General features: G+C 42.7%; 1 protein-coding gene across 1 annotated transcript; it reads left to right on the top strand.

Moving 5' to 3' along the window:
• Positions 1-2581: 2581 nt before the first annotated feature.
• Positions 2582-9934, top strand: klf11a (Kruppel like factor 11a). Its single transcript, XM_085381485.1, has 4 exons — positions 2582-2939; positions 6730-6951; positions 7179-7983; positions 8078-9934. The coding sequence occupies exons 2-4, from the start codon at positions 6763-6765 to the stop codon at positions 8371-8373; spliced, it is 1290 nt and encodes a 429-aa protein (XP_085237611.1). The 5' UTR covers positions 2582-2939; positions 6730-6762; the 3' UTR covers positions 8374-9934.
• The last annotated feature ends 11778 nt before the right edge of the window (positions 9935-21712 follow it).

Genomic DNA, 21712 nt, shown 5'->3' with positions numbered 1-21712 from the left:
AAAACAAAGTACTTTACATTTCTGTTGTAAGAACATTATACTTGTATTCATGTTACTCTTTATTGTTGCAGAAAAGTCTTGTGTTTACAGGACATCACTTTAGAGATGAAATCCTAGAATTTTACTGCTCAGACGGTTTGTTAGTACAGCAACCTCACAGCAGCCAGGTCATTAAAAATGACCAATGACATGGAGCATTTTTAATGTCAGGAAAAATGCTTTAAAACACTCCAACAGCACAAACACGGTCCCGAGGTCCAGTTCAGGGTGAAGATGGCAGACAGCTAGCAGCTACGTGCCACCTGTCAGTCAAAGAAGCCACTTCCCTAATAATGCAAACTGAAGCCAATTGTGATATTTGTCTCTGACTTCTGATATGAAGATAAACTGTTGGTCTCCTTTGTCTTCAGTATATAAAACTGTGCCACCTGTATATAGTGATACCCTTTTTTTGCTTATTCCTCTCTTTTGCTTTCTCTTTATTCTGTAACTAAAGTTTAACGGCAGTTTTATGAAGAAGGAAATTACTTACAGAGACTAAACAGTTGGTGTATCAGGCTGTAAACATGTTTATTTCTGCTGTAAAATTTTAACATAGGACTGACTCACTTTAGTGAACCATGGTCACTAAAAATGCAAAGATTTATTACATGTGTGTGATGTCATGATTCAGACTCTCAGTGTTTCTATGAATTATAATCAGTAAAGTGAAAACGTGTCTTTGAATACTTGAAAATCTCTGCACCTCTACCTCTGTACCTCCTCTCTTGAGTTTGGAGAGTTTTTAAATTTGAGGAGGTTTGAGGGTGCCGTCACCCTGAAGACAGATTCTCCTTTGTGTCTCTAGACTTGTGTCTCTAGGCTTAGCGCTGAGGTTCAGGTGAGGTCCAGGTGAGTTTCCTGCTGCAGAGCTGGGACATGGCTCACTGAGCGCGCGCTGTGGTTTCTGCACTCTGACTTCATGCTGCAAACAGCTGAGCTCAGCCTCCTACTGCACAAGCCTGCGACTGTTTTCTGCCTGGAAACCGTTTTTTATGGACGGATCGCCCGCCTGTGTTTTTCTCCCCCCTCCTTCCCCCTTTTTTCTCTTTTTTTACTTCACAACCTCACTGAACTTGGAGTTGAAAATGAACTCACATCACCCCGGCCTGCTGCCTCTGTTCCACTTTCATCTCTGCAGCTTCTCTGACATCCAGGATGTGTTTGAGCCGCCACCGCCGACCTGAAGGTGCTGTGAGGCAGCAGGTGAAGCTGAAGGTGCATCTTTGTCTGACTTAGACAGGATGTCATCACTTCCACCACACGTGTCAGAACGATGACGACTGCGGTGATGATAATGATGCGGCTGCTTAAAGGGTTAACCTGCAGCGACAACAAAGGAGGGAGGAAGAGGAGGCAGTGGGTGCTGCCTTTTAGCCCCGCCCTGAAATTCTTTATTGGAGAGGCTGTTTACAACCTCGCCGCATAGGAGTCCCCGGGTTCATCAGCCCTGCGGGGAGGGGGCGAGGAGGAGGGCTCACGAGAGCGAGGAGAGAAATGTTACAGGAAGAAGACAATAAGAGACGATGGTGAGGCCTCCAGAGCCGCCGCTTTGTTTCTTTGTCTCGTTTCTGTGAATTTAACGTGCACATGTCTGAGGCTCCGCGCGCACGTGAGGAAGAGGAGGGAGAAGAAGACGAGATTGTGTAGTTTCAGCTCTGCAGTGAAGAGAAAGTGTTTACATGTCCCTGCTGCAGCATGAAACAGTGAGCACATCACAGCCACGCCACACCAGCTTCACTAAAGAAGGAAAATCTGCTCACGTCGTCAGTGTTTTTCACTTTTTAAGATTATGTTCACATGCATTTGTCATTTCAGCCACTAAAGCTTCAACTTTTCCACAAACCCAAAATTTAAATTTTTTTCTCCAGAAATACACCTGTGTCTAATCCTTTCTGTATTGACAGCAACATGTCAGTAATGTCAAGCTGTTTCTATCATGTCACCAGTAAAATTATTTTTTTGTCTTAGCAGTGTGTCTCATTTCTGACATTAAATCATAAGAAAGCATTTTTAAAATCTATTTCTGTTTTACATGATCACGATTCAAAGAATATGTATGTATATACACAAATTAATTCCTAATAGAAAACATGTGAAAGTAAATGTGCCTGTGTTTGACAGAAAAGACCTCATTAAAAACACTCAAAAATAAGATTCTGAGTTTTCAGTTAAATATAGAATAGTGTAAATGCACCATAACTGTTGTATTTTAGGTAAATGAGTGTGAATAAACAGGTATTTCTTAATGATACTCCATATTTAGAGAGGCTGAGACAGTCAACACGCTCCACACTCAGTGTATTTACTAACGTTTTACCATGATTTTAACCGTAAACGTTTAAAAACATGCCGGTGACGCGGTGTTTCTGGTGTGGCCGTGTGTCTGCAGTGTGTTTTCCTCGGTTTTACCTGCTTTCACCTGTCCTTTTTTGTTCCTTTTTCACTCCATCTGCAGTTTACATGCCTGTCGCGCGCGTCCCCGCGGTCCCGCCTCGCGCCTCCCAACCTTTCCCCCAGTTCGAGCGCGCCGCTGGGTTCACCGGGTTTACTCTGACACCGCTGACTCCGCGGCCACGCCCCCCGACAGCCACGCACCCCGCCGCGGGCCAATCGCGTGACGCTCACGTAGCGATCACGCACCGCCTCGCCCGTGATTGGCCGCGGCCCGCTACACCTTTGACTTTGATTGGCTGCGTGTTACCACCCGCCAGACCGCTCTGAATTTCGTTTCTGTGTTTTTTGTTTTTTTTCCGGTGCTCTCAGCTGAAGCCAGTCTGCTGGCAGCGGCTCAGCGCTCCGACTGAAGCTCCAGTAGCTGTACACGGAGTTGCCGCCGACCCTTTCTCCACTCCTCCGTCCGCTCTTTCTCTTCGTCAACTCAGCCTCGCTGCTGTCAGGTCAGTTTCCAGAAACTTGGAATGTTAGAACTGTGCGGTACCGCCCGGGGCTCCAGAACCTCCGGGTTCGGGGTCCGGGGACGGAGCGGTTCTGCAGCCCCGGTCGGGTTGTTTCGGCTCGGCTCGGCTGGGCTGTGTTGGCGCTGTCTGCTGGTTTATCTGAGGTCACAGTGAACCCAGTCACTCCTGTGTGTGCGCGCGCGCGTGAGCAGTACCAACAGTTGCATCCCTGCAGTGCATCGCTCACCGCTGCAGAAACTTTACAGATGTTTTCTTTGTTTTGGTACAGTTGATGCTTTCGGTTCCGTGTCGTCGATTAATTAGCCGGACAGGATTGACTGATTTGATTGATTTTGATATTTTCGAGCGGCTCTCAGCGTCGTTGTGTTCAGTTTGTTTCTTTGGCTTGTGACAGTGAAGCCAGTAGTTTGAGTTTCACCTGGCATGTTCTCACTGTTCTCTAACACAGATTAATTGATTAATCCGATTTTAAATTTTTTAGTACATTTTTTTTTGTCTAAGTTTGTTTTTGCAAGTGTGTTTCAGTCTCTCGTGTGCCAGTTTGTTTTTCTTTATTAAACATGACATTAATTTGATTATTTTGATGTTGATCATGCAAATTTTTCATTTCCTTTAATATTTTGGCTAAACAGTTAAATTGATTTTCATCCTCTTAATGTGACTGTAAATTAATTATTTTGACAATGATCAGATGATATTTTCTTTGGTTTGACTAAACAATTAATCCATTAATTGTAAACCTGTTGAGCAAAATAATCTATTATTAATTTGATGACTCTCATGAATTTAGATTCTTTGGTCTGAGCTCACTGTAGTAATTAAAGATCGGTTTCACTGTCACTGACTCAATAAAATGTTAAAATCATTTACATTCATTTTGATTTGCATTTGGCTCTAATAGGAAACGCCTGCTTCATTACTGCTGATTTAAAATAATCACGTTTTCATGAGTGCATGTTTTACCTGTTTAAACAGTGTAAAGCAAATATTTGCACCTGAAGCTGACGTGTAAAATTCTGTGTGTTTTTGTTCTAAAAACCAGTTAAAGTTATTTTCCATAAAATAAATCCTAATGTGGCGTCTCTGATTTTCCTGCGATTTGACTGTGTGAATCAGACTCAGCCTCAGTTTCATCCCAGAAATCTGCACTGAACACAAAGAAAATGCAGAGGAAGAGAAACCTGACAACACACCAGGAATCAATCCGAGTCACGCAGAAAAAAAGATCTCAGAATTAAAAACAGAAAGTGTGTCTGGAGCAATAAATGCATCCCAAGCTTCTCAATCAGGTGTGAGTGTGTCGGGGAACAGGTGTTATTAATCGTGGAGCCCAGTTGATTATTAGCACATTAAAGGCAGCGAGCGGCGTTCATTTATGAGTAAACCTTGTTGTTTCTCTGTCAATAGGTGTGGTGTGTTTTTGTGGTCGTGGGGAATCAGAGTGCGGGGTCTGTGTGTGTTTGTGTTGAAACGGATTGTTTTGTCCAACTATACTTCCTGTCAGGAGCTTCCTCTCTCTATCTCTCTCTCTCACAGGGAGAGTTGGTTCATGTCAGTGTGGGAGGAGGAGTGGGCGGGGCTTGTTCATGATGGGGGTTTTTTGTTTTGTTTTGTTTTTTTCTCCTATTTTTGTTAGCACCTCCCGCAATCTATTCTGGGTGCAGTGAGGTTCCCCGTCAGGCAGGGTGAGAGGTTGGGTGTACCCACTATATCCCCCCCCCCCCCCCCTCCGCCTGTTCTCTCTGTTTACATCGTTATCTCTCGCCCCTCGCTTGCCCTCCTCCCCCTCTTCCTCCCTTCCTGTACGTGCTGCTAAGCAGATGCCAGCCAAGCAGCCAGGAGCCCTTTGTCCCCGAGTCACCTCCCATCTACAGTTCTCGCCCCTTTAATTAATTAATTTATTTCCTGACGTGGTAGATGCAGCTCAGCCGGAGGTGGGAAAACTGTGACATCATTGGTCATTAGATGGGAGGTGTTTGGCTTTATCCGTGGAGTAAGAGGAAGAAAGAAAGAAAAAGAAGCTGGGCTGTGAGGCAGACGCTCAACAGTTTATAGGATAGTGAGCACTAACAGTGCGTTTAAGTCATATGGGAGAAAGAAGACGGTCCACTGCCTGCTTGCCATCACCCTCAATTAGCTTCCAGAAGTTGCCTGTGTAGCTAAAGCCCAACAGAAACTTCGATGAGACCAGAAGAAGCAGCTGGTTGTGGCTGAACTACCCTCTGCCCATGTCTCTACCCATGCCCCTCTTTAGGTTTCCAGAAGCAGTCCAGTCAGATGAAAGTGGGCTTTGATTGGAGCATGACTGATATACCTGTGAAGCTGATATTGGCTATTTCCCAATATATCATTATCAGAATGTATAACAGCCGAAAAATAAATCAAAGTAAGGAAGACACGGGAGAAACGATTACTTGTCCACGAGAGGACACTCTGCAACTTCCCTGTTGGCAACATATGTTTGGAAACTCCCACCAAATTCAGTCTTTAAGTCTGATGTTATTAGCCATTTCCGGGTCCAAACTTTGCTTCAGGTCCCAAAGTCAAATGAACACTGTGGCATAACTGAGAGTTAAAAACTGTCTAAATTCTTTCATGTTCAATAAAATGGTCAGTGTGGTTTCTTTACCAGGTGTAACAATTACATTTAACATCCGGGCATCCATGAAAACTGAATTTATGAAGTTTAACGGAGTTTGAAGTTAGCAGGGAGTTAGCTCGCTAGCTTCCATGTTTAAAAGTTGCTACAGTGGTAATAAAAACCCAGAGACCGACAGTGATTACTGACCATTTTTGGGTCTTGTTCATATTAAATAGAACAAGATACAAAACATTAAAATATGTTAAAAAGACAACAGCTTAATAAACACACAGCAGTTTGAACCCGGAAGCAGGGTTCATACGTCATCACTTAAGAAACGAATAGCAACCAGCTATTGATCCATGCGGAGGTGGGCGGAGTGTAATCAAATGATCCTTGACTTGTGATAATAAAATAAGGTTACTTTTACTCCATCATCATAATATTGCTGCAGAGACTCATAAATAACAACCTAACAAACGTCTGGGAACTTTGTTCATGTTTCCTGTGTTTTAAATTTTTACTTTTATATTTTGAATCAGGTTTAAACACACTCAGGCTCTAGCTTTTAGGGTAGAGTGTAGCTGAATGTGCCAAAAACTGCAGTACCTCTAACATCCAGCAGAGGCTCCAGCAGCATTCAAAATGGTAAATGGCCTGTATTTATATAGCGCTTTACTAGTCCCTAAGGACCCCAAAGCGCTTTACATATCCAGTCATCCACCCATTCACACACACATTCACACACTGGTGATGGCAAGCTACATTGTAGCCACAGCCACCCTGGGGCGCACTGACAGAGGCGAGGCTGCCGGACACTGGCGCCACCGGGCCCTCTGACCACCACCAGTAGGCAACGGGTGAAGTGTCTTGCCCAAGGACACAACGACCGAGACTGTCCGAGCCGGGGCTCGAACCTGCAACCTTCCGATTACAAGGCGAACTCCTAACTCTTGAGCCACGATCGCCCCAAAACAAAAAATGGGGCAGAGACAGACATGCGGCAAAGAGCCACGGGTCGAACTCGAACCCGGGCTCCCCACTCTCCGGGCCACCAGCGCCATTTGGTCGTAATTCTGCGCTTCTGAGCTGATTTTTGCTTTAAAATCACAGAAAATAATCCGATTAAAGTGACGAGAAATGCTAAAGTCTTTTAAAACTGACCTTTGACCTCTCGACTGTTCTCAGGTCAGCCGTGTGGACAGACAGACAGCAGCAGCCATGGAGCAGAAGTCGTACGTCGAGTACCATGACCTGGAGGCTGCCGAAGCGCTCGTCAGCATGAGCTTCTGGGGTCAAAGGTCGCACAAGCCCCGCCCACTGACGCCCACCTCTGACTCCTGTGACTCTATCCAACTCCACTCGGAGGGCACAGATACACCAAAAGACCTGATCGCCCTCTCCTCGCTGGTAAGAACCAATACAGTCAGAACGTTAGAAAATGTTAAATGCACACGCATGACTAAATGACCTCATCAGACACATCGTTACCATATTTATAAAAATGTAACACAAAAAATTCTTTCTAGGTTTTTCATTATTTAGTTAACTACTTAATTTGTTTTAAGTAATTTTCTTCTGTGAATGAATTCGTAGCATTTGGGATCCGTCTGTCTAACACCCGCTTTCTCTCTCAGTGTATAACTCCGCCTCAAAGTCCAAGCTTCGCCGAGGCCTCTGCAACCCCCATCCTCACCATCGCCTCCAAACCGCACTTACCCTCCCCCGCCCTTCACAGTGACCCCCATGCCGTCACTTCAGAGACCTCAGCACTTGCACCTCACTCAGAGTCAACCTGTGTGGCTCCGCCCAGCAGAGCGATGGCCACCAGTGTCATCCGCCACACCGCTGACAGCCTCAGCCTTCCTCTGCCCAACACCGAGCTGTCAGAAACTTCCACGCAGCCTCTGCCACCACTTCTGCAGACGCTTCCAGAGGAGAAGGACGACCCTCCCCCAACTCCCGACACCCCCCCATCGCCTCCCGCCTCAGCTTCTCCACCTCACTCGCTGTCTTCCTCACCGCTGCTCTGCCAGGTTTTCCCGGTGAACGGCCGAACGGGGATGATCTCCGCCTTCGTCCAGGCCCCAGTTCAGGTGCAGGGGCCGGGCGGGCCCAAGCCAATCCTTCCCCAGTCTCCCACTTCCAGCTTCGCCCAGCCGCTGCTGCTGGGCTCCGCCGTGCCACAAGGGACTGTGATGTTTGTGGTGCCACAGCCACCCGTGCCCCAGCCACAACCAGGCCCGCAGACCGTCATGACCTTGGGCAACACCAAGCTCCTCCCACTCGCCCCAGCTCCTGTTTACATGCCGTCAGGAGCGAACAGTGGCACCTCGCAGGCAGACTTCTCTCGCAGACGGGACTACGTGTGCACCTTCCCTGGGTGCAAAAAGACCTACTTCAAGAGTTCACACCTCAAGGCTCACCTGCGCACACACACAGGTATGAGTCACCTCAGGGGAAGGAGAACCACAGACAGACACTCACCTGTCTTATAGACATGAGCTAACCACTTACGTGTCCTCTTGTTCCACAGGTGAGAAGCCATTTAGCTGTCACTGGGAGGGCTGTGACAAGCGGTTCGCCCGCTCCGATGAGCTTTCCCGCCACCGCCGCACGCACACTGGTGAGAAGAAGTTTGTCTGCAGCGTGTGTGAACGGCGGTTCATGCGCAGCGACCATCTGACCAAACACGCCCGACGGCACATGACTACCAAGAGGCCGTCATCGTGGCCCGGCGAAACCCGAGACCTCAGCAAAGGCGCCCTGCCAAAGGGTCAGAACAGAGGACCGGCACTTCCCGTTGGCGTGCTGGTTCCTGCTGCCAACTAACTAACAGACTAGTGTCACTCACAGGGCCATCTCAGGAGCCCCGGGGGGAGGGGCCAAACACCGACCAGACTCTTAAAGAGTGACTGTGACTGGTGGTTTCAATCAGCTCCGCCCACCACATCAGGACGATGTTTTGTACTCGGCTACGTTTACACGACCTCAGAACAGGGTCAGACACACCTGGACTCATTTTACAGGGACCTGTCCTGCTCACTTCCTGCTCTGAACGGTAGCTTAGCATGAATGGCAGTTTAAAATAAGCCATCCATTCATGATCTCTCTAAAAAAAGACGCCATGGCTCAGTTCTTACTGGCTTCTCATTGGCCAGGGTCTGGAAGCCTGCTGAGGGGAGAACAGTAGATTTACTATATTACTATTATAGATAAGCTATATTAGTATATGGAAGTTCAGGAAACAGGCGCCATTGAACGAGGGCGTTTTGTCCTTAACCGACCAATCAGCTTCACTGTGAGAAAAATTGAAGGACCTTTATTACCAGGAAGTGATTGCTCTTCTATATAAGGAGATCTGTCACTAGCTGCTGTCAGCTTGTCACAGAAGTGACAGGAAAAAACCCAAAAAGACCCAAAAACCCTGTTGGTCCCATGTTTGAAGTTTCAGCACATGTATGACGCAGACAGGAGAGCAGAGCAGGTCCCTTCAGGAGTTTAAGGCCGTCCTTCGAGTGGAGGAGGCGCTCAGATGAATCCAGTTCTTTTCTATGTTCATGCTGCCGAGAGTTGAACGATCTGAGTGCCGCCGTTTTCCTGTTACTTTTGTTAACGTAGACATAGCCGTCATCAGCAGAGGACGGCAAGCTTTCTCCACCATTCTCAGGACATTTTATTCCCACGATCCACAAACACACCGCCGCAGGAGGAGGAGGACCTGAAGGCACCAGGCTGCTACTCACTCACAGACATCCACACAAAGCCGATGTTGCACTGGAATATTTTTGAATCTCACTTGTTTTTGTACTCTCTCTCTCTCTCTCTCCCCCGCCGTGTACCATCACGGCTGCGTCTTTTTAGCGACTCGTTAGCGACCTGTTAGCGACTCGTGTACACTCTTATTGTTTGCCAAAGCCTCAGTATCATGCTTCTTAGCCCACTTCTGTTCTGACTGTAAATACTGTAAATATCTTGATATCTATATGAGTGTTATGTGTAATCCAATCTACATTTATTCACAGTACGAGATATTAATATTTTAAGAGTCTGTGGACAGTATTCATTACTGTGATACTACCTACTATCTTTGCTTTACACATTATTATTATTATTCTTATTATCATTGTTAATATTATTATTATTATTATTATTATTATTATTATTATTATTATTATTATTATTTAATAAACATTCGTTGAGGAAAGTGCTGTTTTTGATAGTTTGATTTGGCCCATAGTGTAGCCAGTAAAAATACCTCATGTTATTAAATGTTATTCTTAATAATAACAGCTTATATTAAAATAATCCTTTTCTTTTTCTTTCGAACATTTACCTGTACACCACGGTGATGGTGAAGAAAATGGCTTTTATAATAAAATGTTACCACGAGGCTGGCACCAGCTGTTTTTTGCGTTTGTCTGCAGTCATTGTTTCACTGAGAATTTCAACAGCTGGAAAAACTTTACTCATCAATACTTTTGTGATTTTTGACTAAAAGTCGAATTTTGTACTTGGCGTCTGTGTTTTAAGCAAAACTAAAACGCTGCAGTGAAGCACATTGCTCCAGCCTGGCTCATGTTACTGATCCAACTCCACAGTAAACATGCAGCACATTTTAAATCCACGTGGATGCCCCGGGGGTATTTGGGGTTCAGTAACTTGCTCAGGGACTCTTCAGATGGATGCAGTAGCTGAGGAACCTCAGAGTGATTAGCATCTCGCTCTAAATCTTGAGCCAGTCTAAGCACCGTGATTTTTAAAGGCGCTATATAAATACAGGCCATTTACCATTTACCATTTTTTTTGGAGGGGAACCCTCAGGTCGGGTGTAGCTTTTCAGTAAAGTCCCATACTGGATGTTTCTTTGCATGTAGGCGAGTGAGTGAATTCAGTGAATAATCAGCATTGTTGACCTCAGTATAAACTGATGTCTGATTTGTTGGTGTGTAAACTCCACCACAAGCTGCACTGACCTGTCTGTATGTAATCACCATACTTCAATCTGTTTTTCACCATGTTTAACATAATTCAGCAGCTGCACATCCTGTACAGATCCAATATCTGATTTTAAAAAATGTATTTTATGTTCACATAAAACATTTACATTTCCAGTTTAACACGTCACTTGCTCTGCAGTGCTTACCTTTAAAAATAATCTCTCATCTTGCTCAACTGTCCTCCTTTTCCCCATCTCGGAGTGAGGTTCTCATTCGTCTTCCTGCCTGTTGCACAGCAGCTGGGCCTTTGTCACACAGCATGTCTGAGAGCTAAACTGCACACTAAGAGTCTGTGTTTGCTTACATTTGATGAACTCATTTAAAAGTTGGATTTTAAATTTCCTGCCACTTAAAAAGCTTTCCTCCCTTACAAACAAACAAATGACCTCTAAATTCAACTTCTACACATACAAACATGTGATTTTATGATCTGACATTAAGATCAATTAAAAGGTAAGTCTAATTTACTTATTTAAAATTATTTTTTCATTTGCCAGTGGACAGCCATCTTTAAAATGGCCACCATCTTGAGTTTTAAAATGGCTGGTGGGCTTTAAAAACAAAACTGTACAATAAAGGAGTTGATGTGGCCTCAGAGCAGGAAGATCCTGGCTTTGAATGCACCAGCCGGGGTTCTCCCTGTTCCTTGGTGGGTTCTCTAGCTTCCTCACACATGTGGTTTAGGTTAACTGGTAACTCTTGGCCAAAGCTGTGAATGTGAATGTGAATCTCTTCACTCTCTGACAGCTGGATGGATAGTCTCCATGTTAGCTGGCATATATGAGAGAGATAAGTGTGTGTACTTATATCCCCCCAGGAATAGTCTTCCTGTAAAGCTCAGTTATCGGCTGAACTATTAAACATTTTAAACCTCATTAATACATGAAAATTAGCACCTGTTCTAGGCTAACTCGCACTTGTGTAATGTTTCTGTTAAAATGGTAAAAAATAAACGACATCAGCATGTTTTCACAAATTAAAGGAATATTTAATGTTGTAATATTAGATTAACAGAATAGAACAGTAAAGATTGCTTATAAAATATATATATTTTAGGCTTGCTATAGCAAATTTAAATGTTATGTTATGTTTAAAATACTTTTTAAAAATAGTTTGGGCACAAAAAATTAAAGCATTAATTGGCATTAAGGACATAACCAGGTTAGCGTTGCATAAAGCTAGCTAGTACTGGCTTCATCCACAGGTCAGAAATATCCAACTGTTTAAAACTGACTGTAGGGTAATTCTGAAAACACCACACAAAGAAAACCCTCAAAGCAGGACCGAAAAAGAAGATTTGGTTGAATGTTTTTATTTTTAGTCTAAATGTGAAAACAAGTCGGACACCACAAAGTCAATGCTTTTATATATTTCCGGTATAAAGTTTGGCGCTCAGGAGAAAAACAAAGGAAAGGGACGGGGAAAAAAATGACCATTGGAACTGCTCATCCCAAAATGCATCCCAACGAATGACCTCTGATAATTTTTTTGATTTCAGTAAAAACAAAATACAGTGTGTAATTTGTGTACTTACTGTTGTGTGTAACTGTATTTGGGGCTGCGTTTTGTTCCTGACTGCAGTGCCCACTTTTTGACTTTGCTGTTAAACGTTTCCATGGAAACAGCACCCTGTACCAATCAGAGACATTGCTTTTTGAGTTTAGGATTGTGGGTAGAGTAGTTCTTTTTCTCGACATCGTTAATAAGAGTGTTATTCTTCAAACATCGTAGCTGTCAATAAGACGCCTGTGGATGGCACATAACCAGAGTCCCTGTGGACATTTATAAAGGTTACTGCTAATAAATAATAAACTGTTTAAACTAACACAGGTTCTTCTGTGTGAAGGTTAGCTAATGCTCACAATCCAATATCACATTACAAATGAAACATTTCATTCACATGCAAACATTCACGCTCACTTTTCTGATTGTTGTTCCTATACATTCAGAGGAATGCATAAAAAATTAGCCTCACACATATCAAGTGAAACTCGTATGTTTTGTTGTTATTTTTTGTCTTTTTGGATCATTTTAAACGCCCACCGTGTTCAGTCAGCGGCATTCATAAATAAATCACAGCCAGTCCTCTTTATTTTCCTGATTTTAAGTCCTTCACTGGGCAAAATGGCGGCTTCGTTGCGCTGTGTGGAGATAAATGAGGTTAATTCTCCGGCTTCACAGTTTCGTTTCCTCCGTGTGTGAAGTTTCTGCTCCACGACAGCAGAGTTACACAACCTGAGCTCCGCGCTCTCTGCCCACACCACCAGGTAGCAACCGCCATCCAATCACCACGTGGGGCTGAGGGGGTGTGACCAATGGGAGCACACGTCGTCATGACTTGGCCCGTGAGAGGGGGCGTGTCATCTGTGTGGAATGGTTTCCGCCCCTTTGTCTTACTGACCGACATTCGGCTGGAGCCAAAGTAAAATATAAAGTAAAAATAGAAGAAAAAACAGTGGAGTCTGGTGGAGGCCGTGGGCGGGGAAACAGTGACGCCATGTGGTAATGTGAGGTATTAAACGCACTACAGGACAATAAAACAAACGATTATGACATAATCACAAGTATTACCCCTGAGAGCAGATATGTATGAGCCTAATCTGGCTCAGTTATGGCAAATGACCAGTGGGCGCTGGAGAAAAGTAAACATAACATTAAAAACCTGAACAAAAACCATGTAAACCTTAACACATGGGGGGAATATTATTCAGCAGTAAAATACTGTGATCCACAAATGATTTCAAAAGGTGGGTTCAGAGGATTTATTTTACCCCCAAACAGATTAAAATCAACCCCAAATCTTCAATAAATGACACATTTAATATTTCAATTTGCAAAACAAAACAAGGGTATGGAGGGAGGAGACACTGGAGGGAGAGGGGTGAAGCCAAACACCCTTCTCCAGATGGAAATCTGACAACAAACCTTTGGAGCAGAATATTTCTGATGTGGCTTCTTGTTTTCATGTCTAATGACAAATATAAAAATGACTCTCAAAATGCCTCAACACTGGTGTTTTTCTGCATCAAGTACAGAAAAGATTTAAAGAATGCTGACCAGTCAGTGGTAGATGCTCCTGGATTGGGAGCTTTGGCTACTGCACACATGGCTTTCCTTCGTGATGAGGGAACTGTTGTTGATGCTCCCACTTTAGGTACTGGGAAATAATGGCTACTCATTTGGCAGGCAAGCGGGAAAATGGGATCTGGAAGGGCTGTTTTCAATCTGAAGTCCAGCATTATCTCCACTGTTTGGCAGAAGCTCCAGGTTGTTGTATTTCCCTCCTATAGCCAAACCCATCTCTAACTGAGAAGTGCCCAATGAGTGTGGTGTCATCTGCAAACTCTAAATTTTACTGACTCAGTTGGTCAGTTTTCCTAATCTTTCCATGAATGGTCTGATGGTGTACTGCTATAAATTATGGGATGTAATGGCCTCTTCTGCCTCTATAAAGGATCCTTCAGTGTCTCCTCTACTAAAGGAGGTAATAAAGGAAACACTGAAGCTCCTTTCCTCAGTATTTAGAGGATTCAATCAGCTCTGATTATGGCTGCACAGACTTCTAGATCAGTCTCTACATTTGACTTTCAAAGTTTGTTTCTTCTCTGTAATGTTTGAGCAAAAATGTTCAGCTCTCATTTCAAGACACACTTTGGATCACTGTGTTGTGTTTTTATTTGCTGGGGAAAAAAACACAACATCTCGCCATTAAATTTCCATTCTGCTATACATATGAAGGAAATGTACTGCTATGTGCTGGCAGGGTTTAATGGATTTATTTGTTTTGATGATACTAAACTGGATATTTTCATATTGATGACTCTGAATTCAGCTGCTGGAACCTCCAACTGATATTTGATGGAAAAACATTCAGTATAGAAGAAAACTGGCAGACTAATCAATAATAAAAGTAATGTTTGGTAGCAGGTTTGACTGAGCTCAGAGGCGGGATGGAAGAAGCTTCTCATTAACAGTAAATCTGAAGCTTTTAACACTGCTGATTGTTTTTTGAATTGACTGAATATTAATGGACTGAAGCTTCCAGCCACAGTGATTCATTGTGTGTCAGTGAATGCATTGCGTGTGCTGGGCTGCAGCTTCATGGTTCCATCTAGTGGACTGATAGTAGAAGTAGAGCAGCTGATGGCAGCTTCCTCTGCCTCGCACTGGTGTCTGACTGCATTCAGCTGACATTGAGAGGAAGCAGAAAAGAACTGGCTGATATTTGGACAACACACATGATGGAAAGGAGGACTTCAGTTGATGTGCACATGAATGATTTGTGTTTCCTCTGCAGGTGAACTTAGAAAGTGAGCGTGAGCGGATGTGAATGTGAATTCAGCAGCATGGAGCAGTGTGAGCACAGAGAGGAGGGAGTTCCTACCCTTGAATCCACCCTGTGTGGGGAATATGAGAGCCAGACCAAAGCTTGGAGGTGAGAGGACAATCTCTGACTGCCAGGACTCTTCTCCAGGTCACAGCTCAGCACTCACATCACTGCTCTATCAATATTCACAGGAACCTACCTGATGATGATGATGAGATGATGAGATAGCCTTTATTTGTCAGTTGCAGGTCTTTTGCCCACAACCAAGATGACAGACCTTGCCGACCGTACATACAATACAAACATCACATTGGGGAGACAGGTCAGGCTAGGTAGCGAGGAAAAAAACATTGAAATGTGTAACACAGAAGGATAATGCAGGAATGCACAGGTATCAACAGACCATAACACAATAAACACAGACAGCAACATGGGAAAGAGTTCCAGTGTGTACATCTGATCTGGGACCGCTGCAATCTTTCGACTGCGCCTCCAGCTGACCCGATGTCCACATCATGGGGGAGGTAAGCGTTGGAGGTGGCGTTGGATCCGGGGTAGGGAGGGTGATGCGTCAGTGAGTGCTTATCAGTATCAGTATATGTATGTGTGTGCGTGTCCATAGTTCAGCTGAGACAGTGTCCTTCGCCCCGCCAGGCTAAGTAAACAGTCTTCCAGCCAACCCAGGTGGCCTTGTAGGGAATGGGAAGGAACAGACTCAACACAGTCGTTATCAGGGAGTTTTTGTTCGGCTCCAGCCTTGAGCCCACAGCTGGCGCCGAAGGGGTAGCCGGATTGTGATGGTAATTTTTATTTTGCAAACAACTCATGAGAATTTCAAGCTGTTTTTAACACTCCGACACTGGTCTCTCAATGTCCCGTTAATAGCTGCGAGTTTCTCCGTGATGTTATTAGCCGTCGATTCTGTGGTCTTGTCACTCTTTTTTGCTCACATAGCAGATTCTGAGACCTCACGACCGCAGCCAACTGATCCGAGATGTAGCTTCCACCCAGAGATGTTGTTCTGAGTTGATTCTTTCCTGATGTAATGTAAACCTGGACCTGGACCCAGCTGTGTGTACTCAAACGGTGTAAGCCAACAACCCTGTACTGCAGAAAGAGGAGCTGTTGTTCGGAACTCACTGATAGCTGTCAGTTTTGAACATCTGATGTTGTTTCTAGTCTCTAACCAGCATCTCAAAGGAAGCCACTGAGCAAGGAATTCATTTATTCTATTAAAAAAAAGTCAAAGATCCTGAATTTTTATATTATTCTGAAGAACAATGGATTTCCTTTTTAGAGAGGAACAATACACCAGCTTTATCTGCATATACATTAATGTAAAGGTGGTCTGGAGAGGTAAAATAATTTCATACTCTTCATATAAAAAACTAAGACACTGAAACATGCACTTCAGGAGGTGAAGAAACTGGAGACCCTTCCTTAGGGATTAATAAAGTATTCTGATTCTGATTCAGCCACATGCCAACAGAAATTATTTGTAAACTTATTAAAAACACAGAATCTAAATACTTTCTTTTTTTTTTTTTAAACAGCAATAAAATGGAAAACTGTTCTGTTCTCTAATTTAAAAAAATAAACAATCAGAAAAATCGTCAACAGAAGATGCATCTGGACACATCACACAAGATCACAGGGTAACAAACGTTTTAGACAATATTACTCAAAATTAAACACTCAAGAGGGAGGAAACCTGTAGGGGGTATTTTACAAGCCTGAACATTCCAACTAACAGGCAGATTTTCCAGTGCCAGTGCAGCTAGCTAAACAATGAGGAATCACTTACTACTAAAGAGACAGACAGTGAAAGTGGACAGTATATTTGACTTTATATTCTTGGTATACTCTTTGTATTCTTCTGCTATCTGTACCTGAGCAGTGGTAATGCGCACTCTTTGGTTTTAACTTAAACGTGACGAGGGGCAGCACAAAAGTGATCAACTTAAACTGATTTTTAGTTTTAGCATCCTTATTTTTCCCAGAATTATTGGTTCTGTAACTCGTTAAGATAGGATAAGATAAGATAAGATAACCTTTATTAGTCCCACACGTGGGAAATTTGTTAACAGACAGAGATACATCTATGTCCATTTTTGATGTAAATTAGCCTTTATACATTTAGTGTTTCATTTCAACAGGTGTTTAGCCTCTCTCACAACTTTAGTCAACCTGTATTTCGACTCTTTGAAACTGTCACTGATCCTACTCCAAGAGTGTTAGTAAGTCTGGAGATGTGGGACCTGATTCACCTGAGTTGCTGACCAGAGGGAAGCAGGTCAAACAGGTAGTGGGCAAGGTGTGAGGTGTCACCTGTGATGGCCCTGGTTTACCTGAGACAGGAAGATCTGGCGATGGCCTCCAGGGTTGGTTGGACCCTCAGTGCAGCCTTCCTGTTCTTACTCATAGCCCCTGAGTACCAGACATCAAGCTGGAGGAGAGCACGCTCTCCAGTGAGGAGTTGTAGAAGGCCAGCAGCAAATTCTGGTCCAGGTTATTCTTCCTCAGGACATGGAGGAAGTGCGGCCGCTCCTGGGCCCTCTTTACTAGGGCAATGGTGTTGTGGGTCCAATTGAGATCAGCAAATATGTGGATGCCCAGAAACCTGAAGGTGGAGACAGATTCCACTCATTCTCCATTGAGAGGGGAGTGAACCTGTCTGTGCCTCCTGAAATCAATGACGAGTTCTTTTGTTTTAAGGACATTAAGCTTCAGGTTATTTTCTGAGCACAAGTTCTCTACCTCCCCATTCTCATCTCCATCAGAGGTAAGCCCAACCACATTGGTGTGATTGGCATACTTGATGATGGTGTTGGTTGGGTGGGTAGGTGCACAGAAGGGGGCTGATCCTGTGGGGATCCGGTGCTGAGTGACAGTGGTGTTGAGAGGTTGGGCCCAAGTTGGACTGATTGAGGTTGGTTTGTGAGTCTTCAGTCTGACTGAGTCATTCATAAAGTATTCTGTTCCAGCTTCTGGAGGACAACATCATCACTTTTGTAAAGAATGAGCGGAAGAAGATCCAGAAGGTTCTGAGTCCAGATTATCCAAAATGCTCAAAGAGACAGAGGAAGGATGAGGAGGTGCTGAAGATTAAGGATGAGGAGCAGAGGAGGTGCACAGAGTCATTCATGACAATCACATTGTACTTCTTGAGGAGAATGAAGCAGGAGGAGCTGGGCGATCAACTGCAGAGCAGTAAGCAGATTTCTATAAAGATTACTGTTGTTGCTCTTTAGGGGAAAGAAATTGTCATGTAAACTTTATAAAGCATTAACTGATATTCTGATTTTTTTTTTTATTCAGAACATGTTGCTGCAGTTTGTCAGTGAAGCTGCTGTCTCTGGGACTTAAGAGTCCTCACTGTAAACTGGAAATTCTCAGGTTAGATCACACTGTTGGATTTGAGATCTGTTTGCCAAATAGACATTACATTTACTTTAGTAAGTAAATTGGGGGGTTTTAGTGCTTCGTAAGAACACAAAACAGACAAAGTGCTTTACAGTAGTATCAATAAAACCAAAGCAATGCCCCCAAAACAATAGGGAAACACATACATCAAATAAAATGAACACAAAGCTATTCCACGTTTTTGAAACTAAAGTTTGAAAATTTGGCCAATCGACCTTATTTTTTAGATGGGTAAATGCAGGAACTAGGGTGTAAGCTCGGAGCCATTCAGTAAGTGGGTGCCTCAACCCATATGGCCATAAAAGTAAGAATCCATATTTTAAATTGAAATCTAAACCTAACAGGTAGCCAGTGCAAAAGCTTTAAAAGCGGGGTAATGTGTGATTAATAAAACAGAGTGAATTGTAAACCTTTGATCAGCATTTAGGGCAGATTGAAAAAGGCATTTAATAGATGCTTCAATCAAACCAGAAAACACTTCATAACAATAATCCAAATGTGAAGAGATAAAAGCATCAGGAATCTTCTATTCAGTTTATAAGCCCCATTTATATGTTTCCCTTGGGACATATTTTTGAAAGGTATAATTTTTTTGTTATCACTGCTTTGCCGATGAGATTCAACACTATATTCCAGTCAAAGAAAATGACAAAGGGTCATTTTAACCACTGCTTAAGTGATCTAAAAACTTTATATGTCTAAATGAGAATAAGACTGTGGTGGTTGTTTTTGGTTGCCCCAAACAGCTCAACAACTCTGCTTGCACTCTTGGCACTTTAGCTTTTCACACTCAATATTTGTAAATGTAATTAAGTAGGGTCATCTGCTTAAATGTATCTATCAGTATTAGGCTAATGAATGTGTGTGTGTGTGTGTGTGTGTGTGTGTGTGTGTGTGTGTGTGTGTGTGTGTGTGTGTGTGTGTGTGTGTGTGTGTTTCAGTCGCTTTGTTTTTATCTTTTTAATGGTAAACTTGCTTAAATCAGTACCCTGTGACACTATCACCACTCATTTCTTTCCCATTACCTATGTTGGGTAAAAAAATCTAGTCATTTTATTTGAACTTTTTTTCTTGGAGTATTTATATTTCTTTATTTAATTAGTAAATTATTGGAAGCTAAGGGATTTATTGTGATAAGGGCAAAGAGTTAAAAAACGCACAAACTCAGAAGTTCTAACAAAATATTTTAACACATTGTTTTTTCTCTTGTCCACTATTTTACTTTTCAGGTTGAGGAGCTGCAATCTTTCAGAGATAAGCTGTGAAGTGCTTTCTTTAGCGCTCAGCTCCCAGTTCTCTAGTAAGAACACCTCGCAGGATTCAGGAGTGAAGCAACAGTCTACAGGACTCAAGAGTTCATACTGTACACTGGAAACTCTCAGGTCAGATCAACATATACATTTGTTTATTCCTTCAGAAATTTAAAAAATAAGAATTGTAGCTACCAAATACAGGTTAATTTATGTGTTATGTTTTACTTCTATCTACGTTACTTAAACTGTCAAATTTCTTAACTGCTTAACTAAACAAACTTTGGGAAGGGAATTTTTTAACCATCACCGAAACAAGATTAAATATTGCAGAATATACTTCTTCCTGTACCATGATTACGTGTTAAAACCAGTGTTGTCTTATTTTTTTTCTTATTAATTCTTCCAGACGAGAAATTGTAGACTCTCACAGAGAAGCTGTGAAGCTCTGTCCTCAGCTCTCAGCTCCTTGTCCAAGTCTTAGAGAGTTGGACTTGAGTCACAACGAACTGTGCGGTTCAAGGGTGAAGCACCTGAGGAGTCCCAAGTGTACAATTGTCAGGTCAGATCAAGAGATATTTTTGATTCTTTGAGAAAATAACCAATGAGAAAAGATGTTGTAAACATTATACCTTTTAAACATAATTTTCACTGTTAGTATTGCTAAGTGTTCTCTAACAAGACTGAAGCATTTTCATCTGTGAAAACACAGAATTTCATAATCTAATAAAATTTTTGGCAGATTTGCTTTGATCTCATATTTTCACAATACTTTAAAAGTAACTATCAGTCTGTTCTGGCACATTGTGATGAAGCAATCAGATTATAGTATACAACATCACTGAAAATGCTCACTATCATGCATTTTTGCAAAAGCTGCAGTAAAAAACTATGGAAACTGTTTTACTGGTAAATGATACATAAATAAATAGGGCAGCACGGTGGCACAGTGGTTAGCACAGCAAGAAGGTCCTGAGTTCAATTCCACCATAAGGCCTGGGGTTCTCCCCGTGTTTGCGTGGGTTCCCTCCGGGTACTCCAGGTGTCCGTCCAAAGACATGCAGTTTGTGGGGATAGGTTAACTGAATATGCTAAATTGCCCATAGGTGTGAATGTGAGTCAAACAATTTGTGGTAACTTGCTATTTTTAATTGAACAACAACAAAAATAACATTATGTTTTATCATCGTTTAACACTGAGATTTCTACTACAACACTTAATAAACCACTGTACATAAGTATCATATCTGTAATGCAATTATTTAGCATTATTTAATAAAACTTAATTATTTAATTTCCTTCTAGAACCACCTAGGCTGTTCTAAAATATCTGTTCATTACATTATTTTTGTGACCATAGACGGTCACGTAAGGGTTTCTCAACAAACACATTCAGTTATGATCAAATATGTTCACAGTTCGATTAAAATTGATCCAACTGATTACCATTATTGCTCAGTAGCAGACAGTAACTGCAAAACTGAGTCATTGTCCATCCCGGACACCAGGGGCCGAAACTGAGCGACCCTTTCTCCTGCAGCCAATTAGATAACCCGGAAGCAGTAACAGGAAGGTCTCCAGCTGGATATGGGTTTGATGAGGTCTGATTTTTGAGGAAAGTGAAGCTCAAAGTTTGTCTTCAGAGGCTAAAAGCTGCTCAGATCAAAGATACAGAACATAAATCAGCCTTTAAATCAATTTATTTCTGCTCGAGTGACTCAAAGAAACCGACTAATTCCTGCAGATTCGTTTTTCGTTTACATATTGCATATGTTTACAGATTTTTGTTGATGCCAGTCTCTGATATGCAAACACACAGGACGCCTGTAAATGGAGTTATTGTAATGTCGGGCGTGTTACGTGTATTTGGCGCTAAATCTCCATGGTGACAGCTCATTTAGATGAGAGGGAAGCAGAAAAGGCGCCGTTGACTGAGCTTTAATGTGAGTTTAAACGACAGCCCTGATGACAGACACTTTAAAGCAGAAATCAGTTATTCAATGTCCATATGAGGATCCACATGATTTGGAACAATCCGCTGAACTCAACTGCACGAACACAGATGTAAATCTTGACTCTTTCGGCGTTAATGTCTCATTACAGAAGCCTTTTTCTTTTCTTTGAGAGACATTGTAACGTGTTTTTAGAATCACAGTTTAAAATGCTTAATA

This window comes from Rhamphochromis longiceps, linkage group LG15, assembly GCF_057381845.1.
Source record: "Rhamphochromis longiceps isolate RC_006_pf linkage group LG15, R_longiceps_female_GT1.1, whole genome shotgun sequence".
Classification (NCBI taxonomy): domain Eukaryota; kingdom Metazoa; phylum Chordata; class Actinopteri; order Cichliformes; family Cichlidae; genus Rhamphochromis; species Rhamphochromis longiceps.
This window is presented reverse-complemented; position numbering and strand designations above follow the sequence as displayed.